Source organism: Oryzias latipes, chromosome 22, assembly GCF_053564925.1.
Source record: "Oryzias latipes strain Hd-rR chromosome 22, Olatipes_Hd-rR_3.1".
Classification (NCBI taxonomy): domain Eukaryota; kingdom Metazoa; phylum Chordata; class Actinopteri; order Beloniformes; family Adrianichthyidae; genus Oryzias; species Oryzias latipes.
Window position 1 is genome coordinate 13043565 of NC_136258.1, and position 26043 is coordinate 13069607.

The window sequence follows — 26043 nt, forward strand, 5'->3', positions numbered from 1 at the left end:
AAAAACCTGTGTTGTTTTCTTAGACATAGTTTCTACAGAGTGGTAGAAGTTAATTTGATATTCACCTCTGAGTTGTGGGCGGGACTGTTGGTGTGGAGCAATCCCACACCCTTCCCCTCCCCTCCCCATTACTGAAAGCTCTCTGTTTACATGCTGGCCCCTTAAAACCCCAACCTACCGGTGCAACAAAAATGGCGAGCAATATCAGAGCAATCCAGCTGTACAGTTTTCAGCCAGATACCAGCTCGGACGGGTAAACAAAGACGTATCTATTTGTCTGCAAGTGGATGTATCAGATGGAGAGGAGTAGGGAGCTTGTGCCCAGCCCATTGTTTTTTCTCCATCTTCATTGAACAAAGAAACACTCAGAAATGCAGTTTAAGCTTAACTTTCTTATGTTTATGTTTCTTTGTCATACGAGAAATGCCACAAGAACATGTTGAACACCAAAAACACAAATTTCATTGGAGTGGGTCTTTAAAGCAATGAATAATACTCTGATTAAGTAAAATATATACCTTTTACCACTTTTTCATGCTATATATGAGCATGTTAATCCTGTAATTATTGATCATCAAACTTCAAATGCACAATTAATTAAATAAATTATTTCATTAATAAAATAATAAAAAATGACACCAATGAATGTTTCTGTCTTAAAGAAGCTTAATAAATGGATAAAACAAACACTTCAACTATGGCTACTGTGTGTGAGGAATTCCTTTTTGGAAAAGTTTTCCGTTTTAAACTGAATGGTTCTTATTTCTAACCTTCTAAGACTTTCTTTTTACTGTCATCAAAGTATTTTTCCTTTTAAAGGTGAAATCCCCTAAAGTATAAGCATTATGGGTCACCATCATGTTGGTTTGTCTTTGTCATCATTCTCACTTTCACACCCGCCGCTCAAGGGAAGCATGAGAGGAAGAAGGGTGGGGGATCACAATAGACCCCTCCACTACCTGAAGCTTGTGAGCGGCGGCGGGCTATGAATCCAAAAGCACAGCGGGGGGACACACTCACGGTGACGCACCCAGCAAACAGAGTCTGTTGCCTGACCCGGGACAACCAGACTGCTTCCCGCAGAGCCTGGAGCCCGCGGCTCGCTGCAGGAACACCGAAAGGTACCGTGCGCAAACTCCGCCAACGTGTGCGCCGTTTCCTCCGCGCGCTTTTGGAGACAAAAGCCAGATGAGTGAAATTGGGGGTATTGGGAGAGGTCAAGTCAGCGGTAAATTCAAGAGGGACGTGTTTGTTTCTGAAGTGGGGAAAGTGCATGAAAGCACGCGCGTCCTGTTTTGCGTGGGACAGCGCATGCATATTTAATAGCTGAGTGGGCAGCGGTAATTCTCAGAGCCGGATCAGCAAGTGGGCGCGCAGATCAGCTGAGCTGGTCCCGCTCTGCAGCAGGCCTGGATGAATTCATGAAACCTTGATTGCTGGGAGATAGAAAAAAGTGGGAAGTGGATGACTGCAGAAAATTTAGAAAAGTCTTGTTTTTGAAACGCTTCTTTTTCATTGGCTGCTGCATAAAATCCTAAAAAGAACAAAAAATAGCTCTAATTTGTTGGTTGATCGTTGTCGCCGCGCTTTCAGGGCTGGAGAAGTGAGTGGATGAGAGGCATAGACGCTCATAAACAAAGCCAGCACGTTTCCGTCAGGCTGCAGCTGCTCAGCATCACCGGCAGCGGATCGGGGAGGGTTCCGAGCACATTTGGAGCACCGACGACGCATGTGAGCGCCGCAGGACTGGAGCAGTCGACGCGGATGATGCTGACGCTGGTCGTTAGTGGTTCCGGAGGAGGACGTCGCTGTTGAATGAGAGGCGGAGGCGCTGTCCCGGGTGCTGAAAAGCAGCCGGAGGTTGTTTTTTTTGTTTGTTTGTTTGTTTTTGCCAAGACGAGACGATTACGCATATGAGCCGAATGTAACCCCAGTCAGCACAGCAGTTCGGCGGTTCTCACAGCTCCCACGGCCTGAGTAAATGGGACCGCACATCGTCCGAGCGTTAGAAACATGGAGAGATTTGTGCTGCTCGTCCTCGGCTGCCTCGGCGTCTCTCGAGTCACGGCGGGTAAGTTTTCCTTTTATGAGCCTCGCGGGGGATGAACGTGAGCCCCGTTTATGACCCGAGTAAGAACGGCTTAACAGCGTGCGTGCACGGGTTGCATCGGCACGTGAAGATATCAGCTTCACATTTGCGATTCCTGGTGTGTTTTTTTTTTTTGTGTGTGCAAAAATACCGCTAATATATAGACAACTGGACTGAGACTCCCAGACAATGATGGTGGGAGAGAGAATGACCACACAGGTGGATCACTGTGAGGATGAACTGACCTGTGGCACACTACTATATGTGCATGTGCACATGTGTTTTTGATGTAAGCCAAACTGACCTTTTTTGTCTCCTTTCAGCCAGATTTTTGAGTGACTGCATCCCACAGATCATTGTTGAGCAGGATTGTCAGTGTGGAATGCGTTGGTGCTCATCATTAGTCATTTTTAGTCAAAGCGTGGCTCTAATGAACTGCTTCTGGACACAGGAAACACATAATTAGCCTGCAGAGGAGTGACAGCAGCCCTCTCTCATGCCAGATCCATGGAAACGCCACTGACGCGTGCTGCTCCTGCCTGAGTGCTTCTTCTCCGGCATGTACTGTATGAGGACATCCATAAAACATGCCTTTTCAGAGCCCCAGCTACACATACGGATGAAGCGCATGCACCTCTGGGTCCCACTTCACAGCCTTTTCCACTCAGGATGGAAGCTGCTGCTCCCACACATGCAGGACGCTTATTGACACACATCATTTAATTGCACCCTCTCTGTGTCTGGCCTTTCTTACCCCAAAAAAGAAAACAATCTCTTAGAGATATTGTAAAGCATTTAATGTCACAAGCTCTATTATAATAACAGCTGGTAATTTAAGTGCCTCTTATGATCCTGTCAGTCTCTCTTTAATGTTCCTATGGTAACAGATAGTTTTGATTATTAGTGACATTTAAAACCCACACATTATCATCATGTAATGACACTACTTTGATTAAAAAGTCTATTAGGCATCTAGCATAATTACAGGAGTCCAAACAGAAATGTTTGGGTTTCAATTCAAGCCCCTCATCGTCTCCATATAAATCATTCAGTGGAGGTTGTTATTATGTAGATCCTGCTCCATCCCTTATCCTGTAATCATCACTGTTTGATTATTTGTCTGCCTGTTTTTGAGCGGGGGCTCTCCGGAGGCTCAGCCCTATGAAATACTAGATGTGCCATAACAAAGACTAAAGCAGGAAAACGATAAGAAATAAAGAAAAGATCAAGCTAACCTGACTGGGAGCAAAAAGAAATACACCCAGCATAGCCAGAATGGGAAATACATTTTAAAAAAAGACACAAAATGTTTAAGAAGTCAATCAGAAATAAATCTCTAAAATTTGAACATGACAGTTTAAAAACAGTCATAAGGATATTTTTACAAAATGCAGAAAAAAGTCATTAGTTGTTAAAAATACATGATAGTATTGTGAATGGCATTTTGTTTTTAATTTACATGTAGACGATTATTTGGTACAGATATGTGCAAATAGTCTGTCTCAGCAGCACATTTATCAAGTAAGAATATGAATTCTGAATGGATGTTTGACAGGAAATATCATAATCATAAAATGAATCAGGGGCATTTATATTGAGCATTTAAATATTTTCACTAGTCTCGTCCAGGTTATATATTCTGTTTGCTCAATGAGTAGTGTTAAAACTAACATTGTGGTGAAAATAAACAGCCAAATAATGGAAAACTCTTATGCAGCCAAAATATGTACATTTCCAAAGAATAAAATTCACCCACACACACAGATAAACAGTTTTTATTCTCTTAATTGATGTCAAAACTAGATTTAAATAAAGTTTTTCAACTTTCAAGGACTGTAATTCAAACAGCTGTCTTTAAAGGTGCCGAAATGATTTTGTATGTGAAGAAAATTCACCTTATTACATCCTTTTACAAATACTTCTTATTGGTTATTATTATATATGATCAGAAAAATGATGAATAGAAAAAAATGATCAAAGCTACAGTATGATTACAGAACTCTGACAACACAAATGTATGTGCTTGGTTCATGTGGTCAAGCCTCTAAACTAAAAGGTTAGGCACCGTTACGCAAAATGACAAGTTTAAAAACACAACTAAATTACATTTTCCATCCCGAGGTCCATCCAAGGTCAAATGTCAGGACGGATGACAGATCTTATGACAGAGATAACAACCTGGACGCTTGATTTTTGCCTTCCAGCTTTATTTTCCCGTTGGTGTAAAATCAGGCCAAACCGATGAGGCGGAGTGGCAGCGTGAATGTACACAATAGTGACGTCTTTACTGTCTCTGTGTTTATGGGGACTCATAAACGACGCCTGATCTTGGGGAGGGGAAGATAATGTTTCAATTCAGAGTGTTTAACAGCTCTGTAAGAAGTTCATCTTGATGAGGCCATAAATCCTGAAGGGCAATTTTGCCGCTCCTTAACAGTTGTGAGTTTGAAGATTGTGAAGCGAAGAAAACGGATGAAGCGATTGACGATGTGAGCGCTGATGTGAAGAGGAAGAAATTCAGATTTAGTGAGTCTTTTTGTAATTACGAGGTAAAGAAGGAGAAGTCTGAGGGTATTTAGCCTTTTTGGCAGACACCTGTCAGGTGATGCATCCTCTATGAGTGGAGTTCAAATTATCTGTCAGTTGTTAGGCACCTATTGTCTGCAGGAGGCAATAAAAGATTTATGTTTGCTGGGAAGTTCTGCACACCCTGAAAGAGCAAAAGTCCAATTAGTCAGAGAGAAAAAGAAAACAAATGTTTCTTCAACGCTCCAATACAAATTACACAAAGTGTTGAAGGGGTTTCTGGCGTGTTCACTTGAAGAATAAAACTATCTCTGGGTCCAGATGTCAGTGATTCCAGACAGCCTTCAGGTCAAACTGCTTAATATATAGATGAGCGACCGCTGCTGAGCAGACACGCAATCCATTTCCAGAGGCGCCGGATGTGCAGGTTGCATAGTCACGCTCAAGAGAAAAGTTTTTTTTGTGGTTCTCTTAATGAGGTTCTGGTTGAGTTCGTGCATGAACCCTTTAGACCTGCTGGCTATCTGAGGCAGACTCTTTACTGGGGAACTGAATCATCACTGTTTCCACGGGAAAGGTGTTTTAAAATGGAGGAAAATGGAGTTCAACTGTCTGAAACTCTTTGTTATGGTGCCATGGAAATGACATTAAAAATAATCCCTCAAAATGCGAATTTGTGGCCTCATATTAGTATTTTGTGGTCACAAATGAACTCAATTGTGCACAAATTTAGCATTTTGTTGGCACAAATTAGAATTTTTTGACACATTTTAATATTTTGTGGACACAGATTAGCAAATAACTCTATTATGCACAAATTTGTATTTTGGGGGCAAAGAGTTAACAGTTTGTAGGCACAATTTAGTATTTTGGCAACAAATTTGTATTTTTTGGGCACAGTTTAACATATTGTGGGCACAGATTAGCTTTTTGTGAGCACAAATTTGTATATTTGTGGGTACAATTTAGTATTTTGTGGGTAAAAATTTGTACTTTGTGGGTGCAATTGAGCATTTTGTGTGCAAGAATCAGCTTATTTTGCACAAATCTGTACTTTGTGGGTACAATTTGGTATGTTTTGGGTACAAATTATATTTTTGTAGGCAAAGATTAGCATCTTTTGCAAACAAATGATTGTTTTGTGGATATAATTTATGGGGTCAAATGAGTGATGGGAATTGATTGATTAGTGTCCACAAAATACTAATTTATGTTCATAAAATGCCATTTTGTGCCCAAATTGCTAATAAAATGCTAAATGTGAAATGCTGTGCACAAAACACTCATTTATGATTACAAATTATTTATTTTATGACTGTGTTATGTGGTATGACTATTTAGTGTGAATTTTATTCTTGTACTTTACTTTTTCTTTAAAGTCTAAGTATAAATTATATTTAATATAATGTATATTTTTTAGAGACCGAATGAATGAGGCACTAATCACTGAACATTTTAAATTTAGTTGAACTTGTGAAAATGACTACAATAAATCTAATCTGATCAAATTATTAATTTGAGGGAACAATTTATTGTGTTTTTTATGAATGTCATGTCCAGTGCTCTGTGGTTTGTACATTTAGTTACATATTCATTTCCCATTCGTTTTTTAGGACTTTTCAGGTCTTCTTTAAGTCTTACTGAGAGACTTGGACTGGTAAACAGAATTATTGTAGTCAGGGTTTTTCTGTGTTTTCTTCTACGGCCAAAACCTGCATTTTTGTCTGAGAACAGCAGAGGTACTCTCCTTTTTTATTTTTCCATTTCCTAATCTTCCCGGCCTGTCAGAAGGAGGAGCGATAAGAAGCCATTTCCACACAAGAACAGTCGAGTGTCAGTATGGGCGCTGCTGCTCTTTCCTTCGGCACCGTGTTACTCCCTCCTTGGTTTCATAAAGCCTTTTTGAGTTGTTTGAGAGCTCACCAGTGGCTTAGCAAGCAGCAGATGAAGAGAGCGATGGCCCTGCGTTTCAAAGCAAAAGCTCAGATGTGCAAAAGGATTCTGATCTGGGGGTAAAACAGGGATTAGGACCAAACAGAACACAAAAGAAACCTCATTCCTCTTCCACACTCTCCTCTCATCCGCTTGTGTTTTTTGGTGAAAGTGGGAGTGAAACGCAGATTAGAGGACAGATTGCTGGCATGGTGTGGACATAGGGTCCGTGGGAGAAAGAGGTGGCGGTGACAGCTCTGTGACGCAGTGCTTCTTCTGCTGTCCAGGTCTGAGTAACAGCAGGTGGAGGAGCATCTCAGCTGCCATCCAGGGCGAGTGAACGGCTTAAACATCCCCCCACTCCCCTCTCTGTTTTTAAAAATACCACATCATCTCGTCTGTCATTTCGATTCCAAAAGGTTCCATGTCTAGCTGGATTTCTCATGATGCCAAAAATCCTCACATTTAGAGAAAAACAGAAAAGATTCATCATGTAGGGAATCTGGTGTGATGATAAAAATGAATAGGCTTTTTAAATGTCTGTAACCCTTGTGCTATCCTAGGCACTTTGACATTGGGAGTTGGGTCATCTAGACCCACTAGACGGTGCTCTGAACCTTTTTTCTTCAATGATTTGTGATCTTTACTGGTGTCCATGGATTACATGAAATCTTTCCACCTTTATCCACCTTTGTCATGGTAGGGAGAACACGTCAATGTAAGGGTGGGTCATCTAAGATAGCACAAGGGTTAAAAAGACATTTATGCTAAGATGTACAAAAGTTGGTGTGATCAAAGATCTCTTAATCTCTTTGCTAGGAAGAATGCTTTTATTTGAAGTTTATTTTTTGATTCCACATGACACAAGTTACCAAATCGGTTCATTTTTGTTAGATTCTGTTTTGCTTTGTCATTCTGCTGATCTACTCCAACATCTGATGGTTCTATAATGTGGAATCTGTCACTCTGTGAGTTCACCTTATGTGGCCCCGCTCATTTTATGGCATCCCTTTTTTTGATTAAATCTCTGCTTCTCAGTGATTCCTACGGAGCCAGTGTCCTGACATGGAAAAAATAAAATATATCTCGTTCCCACAAATTAATATCTTGTTCCCACAAATTAATATCTTGATCTCACGAAATAATATTCTGTTCCCGCGAATTAATATTCCGTTCCCACGAAATACTATTTCATTCCCTTGAAATGATTAATTTGTGCTAACGAAATAATTATTCACGTCATAAGTCATTCATAAACATGGATTTGCTTTTTGTCCTGCTGTAAAAGCCGCTTTCAGCAGTAACTCCCGTGTCTCTGTGACCCACATTCATTCGTTCAAGAAAGGAAAAAGAAAAACAAGAATGATCAATTTATTATTGTCTCGATGAATATATAAGAAAAAGATAAGATTTAGGACACCTAGGCTTGCTGCTTCGCCATATGATTCACCGGACATAGCTCCTAGCTCCGCCGCGGAGCTCTTTTGCTTGTCATGCTGGCATTCGGACAGCTGACTGGCCGGTAGACAGACAGCCAGCTGATATTGTAGTTTATGGTCGGATAGGAATAATAATATTCAGGACTTGTCTTTTTTTAACATACTCTTTAGCAGTCGCTTTACATATAAGGCCGGCAGGCTACATGCTACCTAGCCCATCATTAACCGGTTATTCACGTCATAAAGCATTCATAAACACGGATGTGTGCAATATTTGGATTGACAGCAGACACCTTCACAAATGTATTTATTTTAAAAAGCATCGGTTATCACATTTTCATGTCTGGGTTCATTCACATCCCGGTATGATCTCCGTCCTGCCGCAAAAGCCGCTTTCTGCCGCTACTTCCGTGTCTCTGTGACCCACATTCGTTCAAGAGGGGAAAAATAAAAACATTATAATAATATTCGGGACTTGTCTTTTATTTACATACTCGTTAGCAGTCACTTAACATCCAAAGGCTACATGCTACGTATCCCATCATGCATCACACATATCCCATCATGCATCTCGACCAATCACCGTGGTCCTATAACTGTGATGCGTTCAGAGACAATGGGACATGCTACGTGCTATGATGCTATGATATGCTACGTAGCATGTAGCCTACTAGCATTCGGATGTGAAGTGACTGCTAAAGAGTATGTTAATAAAAGAAAAGTCCTGAATATTATTATTCCTATTCAACCCTAAACTATAATATCCCATACTGCACCTAACTGGCCGGTATACGGCCAGTCAGCTGTCTGAATGCCGGCATGACAAGCAAAAGAGCTCCGCGGCGGAGCCATGTCCGGTGAATCGCTATGGTTGGCGAAGCAGCAAGCTTGTGCATCCTAAATCTTATGATATATTTCTTATGTTCATTGAGACAATACTAAATTGATCATTGTTGTTTTTCTTTTTCCTTTATTGAACGAATGTGGGTCACAGAGACACGGAAGTTAAGATAAGATAAGATAAGATAAGATATTTTTTTATTAGTCCCACGATGGGGAAATTTCCTTATTGCGGCAGCAGTACAGGAACAGAGAGCAGTATATAAAAGAAAAAGACTATGGAATAAGTAGAAACACCTATATACACAATATACACACATACATTCCAAAATTACCACTTACCACATTACCACATTACCACTGAAAGCTGCTTTTGCAGCAGGACGGAGAGCAAATCCGTGTTTATGAAGGACTTATGACGTGAATAATTATTTCGTTCACACAAATTTATTATTTCATTTGCACACTTTTGTCATTTCGACGGAACGAAACAGTATTTCGCGGGAACAGAATATTATCTCGTGGGAACGGAATATTAGTTCGTGGGAACAAGATACATTTTAATTTTTCCATGTCAGGACACGGGCTCAGTAGATTCCCACTTAAAACATAGAGGGGAAAAAAGCCTGTTCCAGAAAACTAAACTTAGTTTAAAAATTGAAAAAAAATCAAACCCTATATAAATTGATGTAAAACTGTCTTGGAAAAAAAAGATTGTTCTGAAACACTATTCTGGCAGACACAAAAACCTGAAAGTTTGGCTTTTTTAAGAAAAGGTGTTTATGAATGCTTCAATGCATCATGGCAAAAATAATTTATTTTCAGTTAATTTGTGGTGGAGCTGAAAATAAAAGTTAAAATAAAAATAAAAATTTCATATTTAAGATTAAATTTTTATTTAAATTATTATTAGTTTGTTATGTAAGAATTAATTTCTTTAAATGAAAGCTCTTATTGTATTTAAGTTTGTGAAGAGTTTTTATTATTTAAATTTTTTTTTTTTTATCATGAATAAAAAAAAGAATCAATATTGGATGATATTGTGAATCACTTCAGGAATTTGGCATAGAACCCAGCTGTAGTATTTAGATTCATGGTCTCTGTTGTCCTTTTTTTCTCCCATGATTCTTTGCGGGTTTTTTTTAATTTTTGCATTGTATTTCCTCTTGTCATACATTTTAGCTTATACTGAAATCTCCTTAAAAGCTGCAATGGCGTCCACCACCAACACAAAATGTTGGCGCAAACAGCCACTGACCCCAGATAAGAACAACCACGACCCATCTTTCACATTCATTTTAGATATCTGACTGCCTCTACAGAACCTTTGTGGCTTGATCTTCCAAACGTCCACTTTCTTTTTGTTGACCAAATGCAGATTAGGAGTTTTTAAAGCAAAGCAGTTCCATCCACAGATGCGGAGCTTCACTGGTTTTCAAAGGTGGATTCAGGTCAAGAATAACTCTCAGCTACACCTAAAGCTGTTTAGGTTCCTGTTGGATCAAAATAAAGTCATAAACTCTATAGAATTTGAACTGTATTGGAAATGTTAATATTAATACATGTATGTGCAGCATAAAATGAAAAAAAAAAACTTTCCAATGATTCCCTTTTTTAGCGACTCGTTTCAAACCTTGATTTTTGTGTCGCGGTTTTATTTTGGTTTGATAGATGATTTATGTTTTAAGAAACGACAACAACATTTTTTTTTTCATTTATTTATTTTTTTATTTATTTTTAACTTGTCCTGTCCAACAGCTGGGCAGACAGATGAGAGCTGAAGGCCTATTGTGTTGGACATGTTTTATTTTAACAACAGGGGTTATTAAACTTCAGACAAACCAGAGGTATGACTGAATAAACCCCTTTTGTAATCGAGGCCAAACTTTATTCATTTTAATCATATTTGAAAATGTTTTGCGTTGGACCGGACTGAAAAGGAAAGAAGGGAAGAAGAGAGAGGGATGTTGGGGGGGGTAGGAGGGTGATCATAGGAGGGGGGGGGGGGGTAAAACCATGAAGCAGCATAAAGCAACAAGCTACTGGATGTTTATCATTACGCTGAGGTTCAGATGTAATACAAATCTCAAAGGGCGGGGCCTGTCCACACACACACTCAAGTGTTATAAACACACCTGCTAGCTGCAAAAAAAAATCCTGAATTAATTTTTTTTTTTTTTGAAACTAGAAAAACTTTAAATTCAGGAAAAAAGGTTTTTTTTATTTGTTAAGTAAAACTTATAACAAAAATAAAAACTTTAGTTAGCCATACACATGTTTGACACTTTCATTGTAAACGTCCCTATTCAGTACGGATGCAAATATTCACTTTTCACATGATTCCGTTCAATTGTGTAAAAAACGGTTCGGTTTTAAAGACGGAATTGTGGCGTCCCTTAGACCGATCACTCCAAAAAATGAGTGGTTTTTGTTCAGTTAACGCATTTGTATTTGTTCTGAATTTTCATCATAGCTGCATCTCCAAAAAAAATTCCCTTTGGATAAATATTAAAGTATTTCAGAGTAGACCAAGGATTCCTCCTCTGACAGTTCTCCTCAGCAGCTCAGCAGAGCATCAAAGCACATGTTTTCATGGCTCTGGTTGATGGTGTGATGTGTGGCGCCCCAGATGGCGTACTTTGCATTCGAGCAGCGTGTTGCACAGGTGGGCCCCCAGGCGTTTGGACTCACACAAATACCCATTCACAATGACGCACACCCATCTGCTTAGACAAGTCGTGTCCAGGACAAAAAAGAAAGAAAGGGAGACTTTCTTTCTCTGCTAAAATCTGGAGTACAAAGGAAATGTTCTCTTTAAAAAGAAGACTCAAAGGGAGCATACATGCAGAGAAATAGCAGGCAAAAATTGGTAAGCCCATGAAGAAGTAATGTCAGAGCCATGAAAGGGCAAGTCAGAGTGAAAATGATAAAAGTATCATATTATTCATGTCCCTCTATCCCCACCTGCCTGTCACACCAGTCCTGTTCTCTGTCAAGTCATCTGCCCGACTGGAGGAACTCCACAGAGAGGGAAGTTACCCTGGGTGTGAAGTGAAAGACAGCGAAAGCGTGTTATGAAGTGCTAATATCATATTCATAACCTCATATCAAGCTGTGAGCTCCGGTAGAATTATCAGCTCCGATCTCATATTGGTGCCCTGGCTGGTCTGAGTCTGATTTCAGAGCAGATTTCATTAGCTACGGGTTTGTCAAATCTGCCTCACGCCGCTCTGCCGCCTTTTTGAATTAGCCGGCTTGCATTCTCTTCGTACACGATGCTGAATTGATTTTCATACCCTATTTTTTGACATTTAATTAAAGAAACGGGTGTGTGTGTGTGTGTGTGTGTGTGTGTGTGTGTGTGTGAGAAAGAAAAAATGTATTCCATCTAATGGAACGATGCTGTTTCGCAGCCCCACCCTCTCCACTTCAGTGCACTTCTGGCCGGCAGGGTTGGAAAATTCATTTCCCAAGAGTAAATAACTCATTTCTCTACAAATGGATGAATGGGCCCTCAGGTGTGATTATTTGACGGCACTTAGCTGCTGTGTACAGAAGCAGGCTGGACCACAGAGAACGCCTCGCAGCTTCCAAAAGACACCAACAGGCAGCTAAAATCCAAATTTCACACCGAATTCAAAACTAGACAGGTTTTCTCTTTTCACCCACCGTCCTCTGGCTTCAGCTCGCTTCTCAATAACTGTCGGTTACAGGCTTTACACAATAGGAGGAGCTGCCAAAAACCCTCAGCACAGCGGAGGGAAACAGCAAGACGCAGACAGACGTAAAGAGAAAACAGGCGGATGTGTGAGGAGGAGGTTTGGAACCAGGCTTTCGGAGCGAAAGAGAAAAATAAAGAAGTACCGCAAAACGAAAAGGATCTAAATCTCTTCTCTGAGGAGTTGGGCGGAGGCTTAAAACAAGGGGAGTGACGGGGGGACGAGGAAGTCCACAGATGTGTGACATTTGAAGCAGTGGAATAGAAAAGAGTCGGCTTGGAGGTGCTTTCACACTAGAATTGATTTGATTGGGCAGGTCGTGCTGAAAAGGTTTACAGCTTTTCTGCGGTTTACTTTTGCTGGGAATGCCTGGAAACGACGCGTAGGTACAAAGGAAACAAGGGAATGTAAAGAGGATAAAGATAAAAACTAGCATGTGTGAAGCGTTGAGACTAAAATTTTAGTGTAAAATGACTTTTTGTGGGAACAAAAGTGTGAGATGTTTGTGTTTAATTCATTGCAGGACCAGTAGCTTATGTGTGACAGCAGACTAACTGCACTAAATATAAATCCAGAACAAAGTTTTTGAACTCAATCTTGGCTTAAATTGTTAAACTAAATTTTCCGTTAAGCCTCATAAACCCAGTCTGAATAGTCCCTTAGTGCGATTCTGTTGAGTTAATGGACTGGCGACCATCCAAGGTGTACGCCGCCTTCACCTACCAGTGACTGGGATAGGCTCCAGCAACCCCGTGACTCCAAAAGAGATTTGGAAAATTGACAAAATGACTAAACGTATCAAACCTATTTCAGATATTAAGTCATACAGTGACAAAGGAAAAAACAAAGTTGTAAGAAGGTATTTTAACTTTTTTTTACAGGTTTTACATATTTACCTTTTTCTTTTTTTAGAAATCAAATCAAGTTTCATTAATAAGGCACTTTTCATGTAATAGAGTGCTTTGCACATTAAAAACATTTTTCAACTTAAAAACTAAAATCAAAAATCTTCACACACACAAATAAAAAACAATAAAAAGAAAAGCAGAATTTGATCTTTACTGACTTCTGGTAAAAACAAATCAGGAATAATGGATTCAGTTCAGTCAGCTGAAGAAAACTCAGCCGACATGTTCTCGTGTTCTCTGTGAGTATTTTTTTGAAAATTAAAAAAAAAATCATTTTTGAATCAAACAAACGACTGGTGTGATGGAGAAAGACAAGCTCACTTCCATGTTGCACTTTTTCTTTTTTTTCTCTTTTTTTTCTCTGAATGTTCAGAAGACTTTTGGACTAATTGTCACCACCTACTGGTGGAGGCTGAAAATGCAGTTAAATTGCCAATATTCCTTAAGTAATTGACTCACTGTGTTTATTTGCATTTTAGCAGTGTTGTATAATATTCTACATTTTTGTACGTTTATTTGAATTAGTGTGTTGGGAGGGGGGCAGTTTAGTTTCATGTGTGCAGCCACACCCACTTCTTTAGGAAGGCCATTGCCTGTGGGTGAGTTGCTTATGAAGTAAGCAACATGGCTCTGGGTTATTAAACTAATGTCAGATATTAACCAGGTGCTGCTGTGATCTGAGCTGTCTCCTCCGTCATTTGCAGCAGATCATGAAAGCATCCATACTGCTCTATCATGGCACAATATGGGATGGATTCAGCAGCTCACACTGTCACGTGTCGGGTGGTGGAGCTGCAAAGCCCAGACTGCTGCCGTTACCACTAATTACTCTAGCTGCTAATTCCCCTGCAGGTTCAAGCACACCGGCAAAGTTTTAATTTACCCCACGACAGAAGAGTTTCTTCAAACACATTTTTATGTTCCCACCAGCTGCGCACCACAGCTTTCATGCTCACCGATCATTTACTTTTTGCCCTTGTTAGTCTTCAAATGAATTAAAGAGGAGAACAAACGCTGGAGGCCTGCGCTCGTCTTTTGAAATGCCAGATGAGGGCAGAACGTGATGTTTTCACTTTAATGCACAGCCGAGGCTGAACCGGCTCAGAGGTCTGGATGCGGTATGAACTCATGCACAGTGAATCACAGTTTCAGGTCACACGGGTTGTTTTCACAGGCTTTCCACACAAAACAACTCACCTCCTCCATAGCTTCCTATGTACCTGAATGAACTGCACTTTTCGACCTCTCTTGCAGCTGAGATCATTTTTTTACACGTTCGCTAATTTTTCTTGTTTGTAAGTCGCTTTAAATGAAAGCGTCTGCTTAATGCAAATGTAACCGAAAATCGTTTGCACAGCAGGTGTTTGGATAATGGATGGCTAAGTGATGGCGTTACTAATGTGCATAATAATTCAGTTGAGTTCAAGTGGACCAGAGGATGACAGTGTGACACTGTGCCAGCCTGCACTCTGTCAGAAACATGTCTTGGACCGGTAGAATCCTCTGTTAGATACGCACAGAACATGATTCAGAGCAAAGACAAGCCTGCGTGAGCTCAGATATCAAAACGTGCCTTTGATCAGGCAGCTAATAATGTCTCACTAATGTCAGATAAAAGCCACAGACCTGAGCTCTGGAACAGCATTCACAGAGCTGACGGGATTGGTTAGATTTACCAGGATGAAAATAACAACCTGCATCTGACTTTTTATGAAATTGCTGTTTCACAGTGAATTGTTTTCCATGTGAAATTATTATAACTATCAATAAAATGGAAGTGGGACCAGAATGCAAAATATTGCAGGTATCCTGAGGCTCCACAATCAATTAAAACGCCTGAAAAAGCAGTTACTGCTTCGGTAAATAAAACTTTATTGATTGTCATAAAATCATCAGTTAATAGATTTATCCAACACGGGAAGAAATACCATCTAAATCAACAAAATGTCTTTTCTATTAAGTATTTGAATAAAATAGGATTTTGACTTTAAAAAGAAAAAACGTAAAATATGAAGGTTTTCAACATCTTCTTTGAAGGATCACGAGATTTAAAGAAAAATGCTACATAAATCCAGTAAATGATAACATACTTTATTGAAATGCAAAAAAGCTTAAAATTACAGAAAAACTTGGGAAAATTATAAAAAAGAAAATTGTGATATTCTATACTTAAAGAAATATACATGTTTGCTGAAAAATAAAAGACCCACTCCAATGAAAATTGTGTTTTCAGTGTTGGGGGTCCTACGTTCACACCGGGCATGTGTCACACATTCACAAACACACTAAACTCACATTCCTGAACATGTGTTTAGCCCATGGTGTTCACACTTGGACAAGCAGGGATGGGCTTCTTTTTTCTTCTTTTTCTACTGTTAACTAGCGCATCTCCACCACATTCAGTTGGAAGAGCTTTGGTGCGAAATGTTGAAGTGGTGCAAATCTGTTGAATCTCTCTCCAGGCTTTTTATTTCACAGCTCTAGTTTTCAAACAGTTGGTACTTCTGTGATTAAAGACAACACCATCCATACTTCACTACCAAATCCGAGTCCCTGATTGGTCGAAGTTCAACCTTGCTTAACACATGTTCAATGGCTGTGTGTTTTGCATGTAGTGCTTGAAAACAGTCTTAAAAATTTGCAAAGCTACGCAGATTCTTCATTGGAAGTGGTTGCTTGAACAGGATTTGGCGAGGACAGTGTGAACGTAGCGTCAGGTCGACTGAGACATTAGGAGAGCTTCTACAAAATAAGCCACCGTTCTCCATGTGCTCATAAAGTCCACGTTGTCAGATGTTCTCCCCTCCAGTGTCCACATGTTCACACTCACACGTCCTCTGTCTCCCTGAGATCTCTAATTAAAGGAGGACATTATGACGCTGTCACGCTCCACACACTTTCTGTGGGACAGGCTTCTCACCGTCACTTTTGTCAACTGTAAGATAACAAACACACACACACACTTAAGAAAAAGAAAACAACACAGGAACATCCGTCATGCTACGTCCGCCCAAAGTCACCCTCATGTCTCAGGTAGAGTGTGTTCCTCTGAGAGTTTATGAAGACATCTGTCTGGTGTTTCATTAGAGCTGACTCTGGCGTCATGTGGATATTTAAAGACCACGGTCACAGCCTGCGTCCTCGCTCTTTGTCCTGCAGTGTGACACCGCCATGCAGAGGACAGACAATGATAAAGTGAAGCAGCTGAACCAGGAGGACGTTCCAAGAGCTTTTTGTTATGTTGCTTTATAGCAAACTAAGGAGAACCAACAAGGACATTTGCGTTTTAAGAGCTGCACCCTCACCTCTGCAATATCCCTCCTATAACTCGTAATAATATAGTCTACCTGCACGGATGCATGAATTATTCATTTGAAGTTGGCGTTTAACCAGCAGAAAACAGCAGTGAAAGCGGTTAAGAAGGGGGGGGGGGGGAATGATGACAGGGCAGCTCCAGAATTTCAGAATAAACTCTGTTGTTGATTTTTGGAGCATTGTGTCCAAGGTTACATTAATGAAATAAAAAAAACAAAGCAAATATTTGCTCTGGGACTTCTGTCTGCTGCTGGGAAACATCCCAAAACTTTAGCTTTAAACCAAAAAACAAACCCGTTCACAGGAAATACCATCATGCAGAAAACTCAGAGAATTCCAGTTTTTTAGGATAGAAATGGATTAGTTCCCATAAAAAGGCCGTAAAGTGTTAGTTTGGTCAAGTCAAGCAGATTAGAATGTAAAAAATACAGGGCAATCGTTGGAACTGCATTTGTTCCATCGCTTGAACCAAACCCTCCATGAATAAATGATAAGAGGAAGTGGAAGCAGTGGGTGGTGTGGAGCTCAGAAGTGAAAGAAAATCACTCAAACAAGCATTAATGAAGCCCTCACAAGAGGTAGTAAAGCTGGAGCAGACTTTTGCCACATCCTCAATACAAAAAAAACAACCAATAGTTTAATTTTATGATAACTTAACCCCTTCACCCCTGACTTTATTTCTGATCACATAAAAAATGTTCTTCAATGTTTTTTCTGTTCAAGGTGATGCTAATATAAGTGGAGTCCTGGATTTTATTTTACATTGTGAATTAGCAACATAGAGCATGAAGGGGTTAACTTTCACCCTAATATTCAAATGAAAACTGTGAAAATGAAAAGTTTGCTTTTACATACACTTGGTTGTCTTGTGTAGATTTTATGTCATATACCATCATCGCTTATTAAAAGAACTTTATGATTGGATTTTTTGGGTCATTTGGGCCTCCAAAGAGACCTGTGCGGTTTGAACTGTCTTCACTTTTGCAGTGACGCCTTTAAAGACCCTGTCAAAACAGTGTTTTTAACATGTTCTTCTGGCATTTTCTGATGATAGAGGACTTATGTAAAAGAAAATTAAGCCTAAAATTGAATTTCTGAGTATTTCTTTATTCAAATCCTTGTAAATCAGGAGCAAAAACAAAAAAAAATACAGTTTGAAAAAGAGCATATTTGTGACGTAGAAAATGCGCTGGGCAGGCCACAAGCTCCCTGCTCCATTCTGAGGCATCCACTTGCAGACAAATAGATCCATGTATGTTTTTTATTTTTCCTTGTCTGAGCTGGAATCTGGATCAAAACTGCACGGCTGGATTGCTCCAATGTTGCTCGCCATTTTTGTTGCACCGCTTATGTTAGGTTGGGGGGTATGAGGGGCTGTAAGCCAGTGGGAGAGTGCGTGAACAGAGATCTCTCAGCAACAAGGGGGGCAGAGCTGCTCCATGCCAAATGTACCACCCACAACCCAGACGACAATTTCTGCCGCTTTGCAGAAACTATGTCCTAGAAAACAACAGATTTTGGATTAGGGCAAAAAAATGGCACAATCATAATTAAAAGACCACTGGGAACACTTTGAAAATAGATCTAAAGATGACTGGAATGGGTCTGTGTGTGCACTCTTGTTTTTTTTTTAGTTCCTTAACATCTTGTCTCTTAGTGTTTTTTTTTTTTTTTTGCTCTTTTAATAAAGATTAATTATTTTGAAGGGGGAGCATAGATTATGTCAGTGTCAGGAACTGGTGGTGAAGGACCCAAAATGCAGGAGACCAGGTGTGGTGACAAAAACCAAAACATGACAAAACCATGGGAACAACAAAAAAGTCTGACAAAGCAGAACAGAAGAGATGACATGACAAGGTAAAACTGAAAACCAGACTGAAGCTGATTAACTACATCAAGACCTTAACCTGGTGTGACTGAACGGAAAACAGAACATGACAAAAATCTGAAAACCCAAGCACAGAATCCTCACAGTCAGATTGTTTTGATCGTTTACTTGCAAGAGCTCTCTCAAGGTAATATGTAAAACTGACTGGATCGATCTGTTAATTAATGCATTAGGGAAATGATTAGTTGATCTGCAAAAGCAGCTTTAAACACCAAATTTATTCAGTTTGCAAAATTCATCAAGCAGAAAGTGAGACTGTTTTCGTTCTGGTTTCCCTTTGCAGAACACGAGTGTTGGTCCGTGTCAGAGCCGTACACTGAAACTAATGTACTTCTCCCAGTAATGAAGCAAACTGAGAAATGAGCTTTTACCTGCAACCTCTTTAGGCTCCACAGCCTCTCGTGTCTGTCTGGCAAAATTAACAGGTGAACAGAAGGTAGTAAACAAAAGCAAACCAGCTCCAAACACCACAGACCCCCCCCCCCCCCCCCCCCCCAAATCTGATGAAGAGATGTGGCAGGTCCTGTCATCTGCTGTTACTTAAGTCATTCATCAAAGCGTCAGCTGTGGGCTGAGAGAGACAGGAGCCTGCTCTGACAGCAGAGTCTGTGCTGCTTTGTCCTGTAGGCCATGATGCTTGTCCAGGAGTGAGCGTGGAGCCGTTCGATAGCTCGTCAGCGCTGTCTGATTGTTTTAATTAGATTAAAGTCCTCCCAAAGGTCTTTGGCCTCATTCTGAGAGACCGCCTCCTCTAATCGTTGTGAACTTCTCCGCATCCTTCCAGCTCAGAGTTCTCCTGCTTTTTCCAGCTCTTAACCTGTCCCAATTGTTTTAACGAGTTAAAATGTTTTCATGAAAGTTATTCAACTGCACTTTTTTTCAACTGCTTTCACCTTCTGACCTGCACAGCTTCACCATCAGATGTGTGGGACCGTCTCGATCTACCCATGCAGCATCGCCGTGATCAAGGCCCTTAAAGCCACATGGCGTCTAAACTTTTTACAGAGAGCAAATCCTTTCCATCTCTTTCAGATCAAAGAGAGGGCATGTTTGAGCTTTAATTAGGCTGAAAAGCACGCACAACTACACACATGATGGTTTAAAAGACATGTTTTTGTCAAGTTCGTTTTCCCGCATGTTGGAGCTCAGACCCTGGAAGTTGCAGGAAGCAAATGTGACTCTAATGGGGCTTAATGGTGGGAAATAAAAAAAAGCATCATGTTTATTTCTGCAGCTTAAGTATTAGTTTAACTTTTGCACTGAATTTCTTTTCAAATTTGAGCTTTTTAACTCAGTTGAGGAAATCCACCAAAAAACTGCAATATCACATTTCTTTGAGATAGGCTACAGATGGCATCAATTATGAAAAATTGGGTAATTTGGTAAGTTTTTGCTCACTAAAATGTTTTTTTTACGATGCAAAAATATTTTGCATTCCTTCAATTAAAAAAGGAGTCATTAAAAAATAACAATGACAATAATAATAACTTTATGAAAATAACAATATTCTGTCATACAGGTTGGAAAATTAGCAAAACCTTTCCTGCCAAAAGTGTTTTTAAGATTTTATGGAAGGAGCCATTTTGAAATGAGCAAGAAAAGACCTTCTACTGCCCCTAGTGGAAAGATGATGCACTACAGGGCAAAAAACATGACTCAGTTCTTTACAGCAGCTTTTTAGGTAAAGTTTGGATCATGCTGCAGATAAAGGGGTCTCGGAAATGTGTGGATCAAACATAATATAAATGGGTATATACGGTTAAAATGTATTTCGAATCTTATGGCTAACAATTAGTCAAAAGTCAAAGTCAAAGTCAACTTTATTGTCAATTCTTCACATGTGCATCACATACAATGAATCGAAAATCCGTTTCTTACTCTTTCGTGTCTGTTCAGTAGAAGAAAAATAAAAACAAAGTATACGTTTAGAATAAAATAAATAAGTAAAAAGAAAGAAAAAGATACAATTTACAATATACAACATAGGCAATTTGCCATAAAAGTGCGAGTGCACTTAAGGCAGTGTCTCAAGGCAGCGGGGGGGGGGGGGGGGGGGGTTCGTTTGAGCACTGTTCATGGGGGGATATGGGTGGTGGGTAGGTGGAGAGGGGAGAGGGTGTTTAGCATCCTGATGGCCTGGTGTGTGAAACTGTTTCTGAGTCTAGTGGTCCGGGAGCAGAGGCTCCTGTACCTCCTCCCTGAGGGCAGAAGGCTGAACAGGTTGTGTGCAGGGTGGTGTGCATCCTTGATTATTGTTAGTGTTTTTCGGGTGAGGCGGGTGATGTATAAGTCCTGCAGGGAGAGGAGTGGTGTTCCAATGATTCTCCTGGCTGTGTTGACTATGCGCTGCAGGGCTTTCCTGTTGCTGTGTGTACAGCTGCCCCCCCACACAGTGATGCAGCTGGAGAGGATGCTCTCGATGGTTCCTCTGTAGAATGTGGTCATGATGGCTGGTGAAGCACCTGATCTTTTTAGTTTCCGCAGGAAGTAGAGACGTTGTTGTCCTTTCTTTGCCAATGATGTGGTGTGGGCGGTCCAGGAGAGGTCCTCACTGATGTGATGTGAACCCCCCCCTCCAGGCCATTGGTGAACAACAAACAGCACATCCAGATGGCTTCATCATTCTTGCCGGAGACTTCAACCACGCTGATCTCAAAACAGTCCTTCCAAAATTTCATCAGCATGTGCACTTTCCAACAAGAGGAAACAACATACTGGACCTTGTTTACACTCCTCACAAAAAAGCTTACAGAGCAACCCCCCTCCCCCACATCGGAACATCAGACCACCTCAGTGTTATGCTAACGCCTGCATACAGACAAAGGGTGAAACTTGCCAAACCAGTCTTGAAGAAAATAAGAGTGTGGCCAGAGGGAGCATCCTCTGCCCTTCAGGACTGCTTTGCAACAACAGACTGGGACATGTTTAAACAAACTGCCACCTACAACAACCTGACAGACATCGAGGAGTACACAGACACAGTAACCTCCTACATCACAAAGTGCATCGATGATGTGACACACACAAAAAGCATCATCATTCGAGCCAACCAGAAGCCCTGGCTGACAGGGGAAGTCAAAGGGCTACTGAGAGCCAGAGACAATGCCTTCAGAGCAGGGGATGAAGCTGGCCTAAGAACAGCAAGAGCCAACCTGTCCCGGGGCATCAGGAAAGCAAAAAGGGACTATATGCAAAAAGTCTCTTCCAACTTCAACGACAGCAGAGATGCACGGAGCCTGTGGCAGGGCATCCAGGCCATCACAGACTACAAACCTGCACCGCAGAGCTGTGAGAACAATACCCCCCTTCTCAACAACCTGAACAGCTTCTTTTCACGCTTTGAAGGACTAAACAGCACACACCCACAGAAAACGCCCCCCTCCCCCCAGGATCAAACTCTGCACCTGACAACTACCAGCGTGAAGAGGACACTCTCCACCATCAACCCACGGAAAGCAGCGGGTCCAGACAATATCCCAGGCCGTGTGCTGAAGGAATGCGCAGAAGAGCTTAAGGATGTCTTCACAGACATCTTTAACATGTCCTTGGAGCAAGCCATCGTCCCATCATGCTTCAAGGCTACAACTATCATCCCTGTGCCAAAGAAACCATCACCATCCTGCTTCAATGACTACCGCCCCATAGCACTAACGCCCATCATCATGAAGTGCTTTGAAAGGCTAGTCATGTCACACATCAAGTCCACTCTTCCCCCCACCCTGGACCCCTTCCAGTTTGCATACCGACCCAAACGATCGACAGAGGACGCCATTTGTTCTGCTCTCCATCCAGCTCTCACCCACTTAGACAAAAAGGACGCATATGTGAGAATGCTGTTCATAGACTTCAGCTCCGCATTTAACACAATAATACCACAGCAACTCATTTGCAAACTGGACAAGCTGGGTGTTAACACCCCCATCTGCAACTGGCTACTGGACTTCCTCAGCCAAAGACCACAAACAGTACGAGCCTGCAACAACACCTCAAACACAATCATTCTCAACACCGGGGCACCCCAAGGCTGTGTGCTTAGTCCGCTGCTCTTCACCCTGCTGACACATGACTGCACAACAACCCACAGCACCAACCACCTTGTGAAATTTGCAGACGACACAACCCTGGTGGGTCTCATCACCAAGGGCGATGAGACCAACTACAGGGAAGAGGTGGATCTGCTGACAAAATGGTGCAGAGACAATAACCTCCTGCTAAATGTCGACAAGACAAAGGAGATTGTTGTCAACTTTCAGAGGGGCCACACTCAACACCTGCCACTGATCATTGATGGTACTGCTGTGGAGAGAGTGAGCAGCACAAAATTAGATTAATTACTCATCTAATTAAGGATTTTAATTTAAAATGTCTTAATGAATTTACAGTTTTTGGCTGAAGCCCATCAATAATGAAAATCACTTTGAAGAAATTCTTTTGGGACTCATTCCAGACTTCACTAGTCGCTCTTTTTGGACCAGTAAAAATTATTCCTAAACTTTTGGATTCGGAGGAATCTAAAATCCCAAACTATGGACCTTAAAGTTTCTTTCATGGAGAAAAATGCTTTCTGGTATTAAAAGGGGTTTGTGTAAAGTTTAGGTATTATTTCTAGCGAGCCGCCAAGCTAGTGCAGGTATAACTATATCCGTTCCCCAAGGACTCGTTCTCATATATTTCAAGCTTGTAAAATGGTTCTGGGATGTAGAGCTTGAGGCTGTAACCTTCGATTTACACGAGAGTGGGAACAAAACGCTTTTGTTTCTGTGTGTTTGCAGACAGCCTGTCGCCGCCCGTCAATGTGACCATCAAAGAGGTGAAAGCAAACTTTGCTGTGGTGTCATGGGACATCCCGGAGGGAGACCCTGTCATTGGCTTTGCCATCACACAGCAGGTGAGATGCACTCAGCACCAAAGGCTAAATCCTCTAACATACATGTTCAGCGTTTACTGAATAAAAAAAAAACATAAATTTGTTGTTTTTTTCCTGCATATTGAGGTATTTTTCATGTGATCTGTTGGATAATGCATTAAAACTTTATGGACCACAACTTTGATTGATGTTGAGAACATTTGCACCTCTAGATTATAAATTTTGCACCAATGCTGTGTGCACAAAGTTGTTAAAATTTAGAGCATCTAAAGTTACGTTCACACCGCCCTCAGCAACATGCTTTTAGGTGACAACCTCCAATTAAAACTCAATGCAAATACGCGTTTTAAGCTTCGACGCTCAAAACTCTCATGTTCACACGATGCTACCGAAGTTTCTGCAACTGTTTCTGGACTCTATGTACAAAACGTGCAGCCATTGAACGTGAGCTGTAAGTTAAACCAGGTCAAGCTTTGATTAATCAGGGACTCCGATTTGGTATGGATGGTGTCCCCTTTGAGTCACAGAGGTTTGAAGATCGATCATGGAGGAAAAACGGATAATTGCGTTTTGTTTCCGACCAGAATAATACAGCAAGTCTTTCATTTGGAAACAGAGCTGTGAAAGAAAAAGCCTGAACCGGGAGGAATCTGGCTGCAGACAATAAGATGGCGCCTGACATTATCGGCTATACTTATTTGTCCACGGTTTGGCCTCTAAGAGTTTAAACAAGAGAGAAAAGTGTGAAAATGTTTATGTGTGTCTTAGAAAAGTGTATTAAGTGTGTAGGGAAAAGATTTACAGCCTTAAAAAATTGGTAGAACATTAACCCCTGCGATAAAATAAAGGGAACACTATACAGATCTAAGTTTGATTTGTTGATTTGTGTGCTTTGTAAGTCACATTGTCTCTTTTTTTTAATTACCGTGTGTTTTTTTTGAAGGTTTGAAACAAAAGTCGATCATGTTTGCGCTCCTTTGACACAGATCTGCTTTTGCAGAGAGAAATTATTTTTAATGAATGAATTACAAATCTTATCATCTTGAAACAACAAATGTACAAGATTAACCCTTTGAAATTTTACATTAAAAAAGTTGTCAGAATTGGAACACCTATTATTAAAACGTACAAATGTGAATAGACGGTAACTGTGAAAGTCACCAGTACAAAGTTAGAGGGTTAGATAAGCCTTAAATGGTAATTGTTTTAATGCTTCCAAAATGACCTTAACAAAAGCGGTCAGAGTTGTTGAAAAACTTTTATTAAAGCTTAAAACTCCCAACTGCTAGGGTCACCAGTTAAAATAAAGTGTTTTCGTGCAATAGGGAGGTACTTCTATGTCCGGTCATAGACATCTGGCTCTGGACATTGATGTCTGCAGGATGGTCCTTGTGTTGTACCGCTTTTTACATTTCGCACCAAGCTTCTTCCAGCTGTAGGTGGTGGACATGCGCTAGAAAACAGTAGAAGAAGAAGCCCCTCCCTGCTTGTCCAGCGTGAACACCATGGGCTGTATGCATATTCAAAAATGTTAAATGTAAAAACTCCTGAGAATATAAAATTCAGCAGATTTATAGCAGAATTCATCAGATAAAAGCAAACAGAAACAGTTGCTAAACGGCAGCTTTAATCATCTACTCTCTGTTCTCCTCCAACAGAAGAAAGATGTGCACATGCTGCGATTCATCCAGGAAGTCAACACCACCACCCGCTCCTGTGCATTATGGGACTTGGAGGAGGAGACAGACTACATTGTGCACGTCCAGTTCATCAGCATGTCTGGGACAAGCCCGCTGAGCGAACCGATACTCTTCCGAACCCCGAAGGAGGCCGAGACTCAGGCCTCTAAGAGTAAAGGTAAAACAGACGCACAAATATACATGCTGCCGCTGAACACACCATCTGGTGGGAGGGAAAGTCAGTTTTCTGAGGGGCCACTTTTGGCGACATAAGCACAGATTTTGCCTAAAAACCAAACTGAATCAATAAACATTAAGCATGAAATGAAATTCCACATCAGGCTGCTACTGAACCCCCTCCCTACTGAACACATCTCAGAGGCTGAATTCCTCGGGGGGGCGCATGCTTCACTGTGTATTGATGTTCCTCTCCGAGCCTCGCTCTGCATGCGGCCCGCTCAAGCACACTGTAAACCAAAACGAGAAAAGGCATTTATCAGACACAGGACGATGTAGTCGGGGCTGTGAGGGATGGAGAATCGATGTGCTTTTGGCTGAGGCGCCGCTTCATCTATTTGTTCTCTCATTAAAACTCATCTCTCATCAGCTGCGGCCGCCGTCCTTCGCTGGGTGTGTGGCTACAGAAAGGCTGCGGCGAGCGGGCCGACGGCGACATGTAGAACATAAAACAATTACTGCAGAACAGTGGAGAGACACTCGCAATGCCATTGAGGCCTAATTAGCATCACGTGCTGTCTGTGTTGTTTCTGCAGCAGGAGGAAACTCAAGAAATCAATTAGGATAAGTTTCTGAGTTTTTCTGCGTTCACATGTGAACATAC

General features: G+C 41.0%; 1 protein-coding gene across 5 annotated transcripts in view; it reads left to right on the top strand.

Moving 5' to 3' along the window:
- Positions 1-915: 915 nt before the first annotated feature.
- fndc5a (fibronectin type III domain containing 5a) overlaps positions 916-26043 on the top strand; it is a 39226-nt gene continuing 14098 nt past the window's right edge. For 2 of the 5 annotated variants that reach the window (XM_078941393.1, XM_078941392.1), the window contains exons 1-3: positions 916-1121; positions 23429-23544; positions 25182-25380. In XM_078941393.1, the coding sequence (XP_078797519.1) occupies positions 986-1121; positions 23429-23544; positions 25182-25380 (451 nt within the window). In that variant the 5' untranslated portion in view covers positions 916-985. Of the gene's footprint in view, positions 1122-1375; positions 2072-23428; positions 23545-25181; positions 25381-26043 lie in introns of those variants that run through there. The other 3 variants (XM_023951768.2, XM_023951769.2, XM_020713847.3) reach the window with 3 other exon arrangements.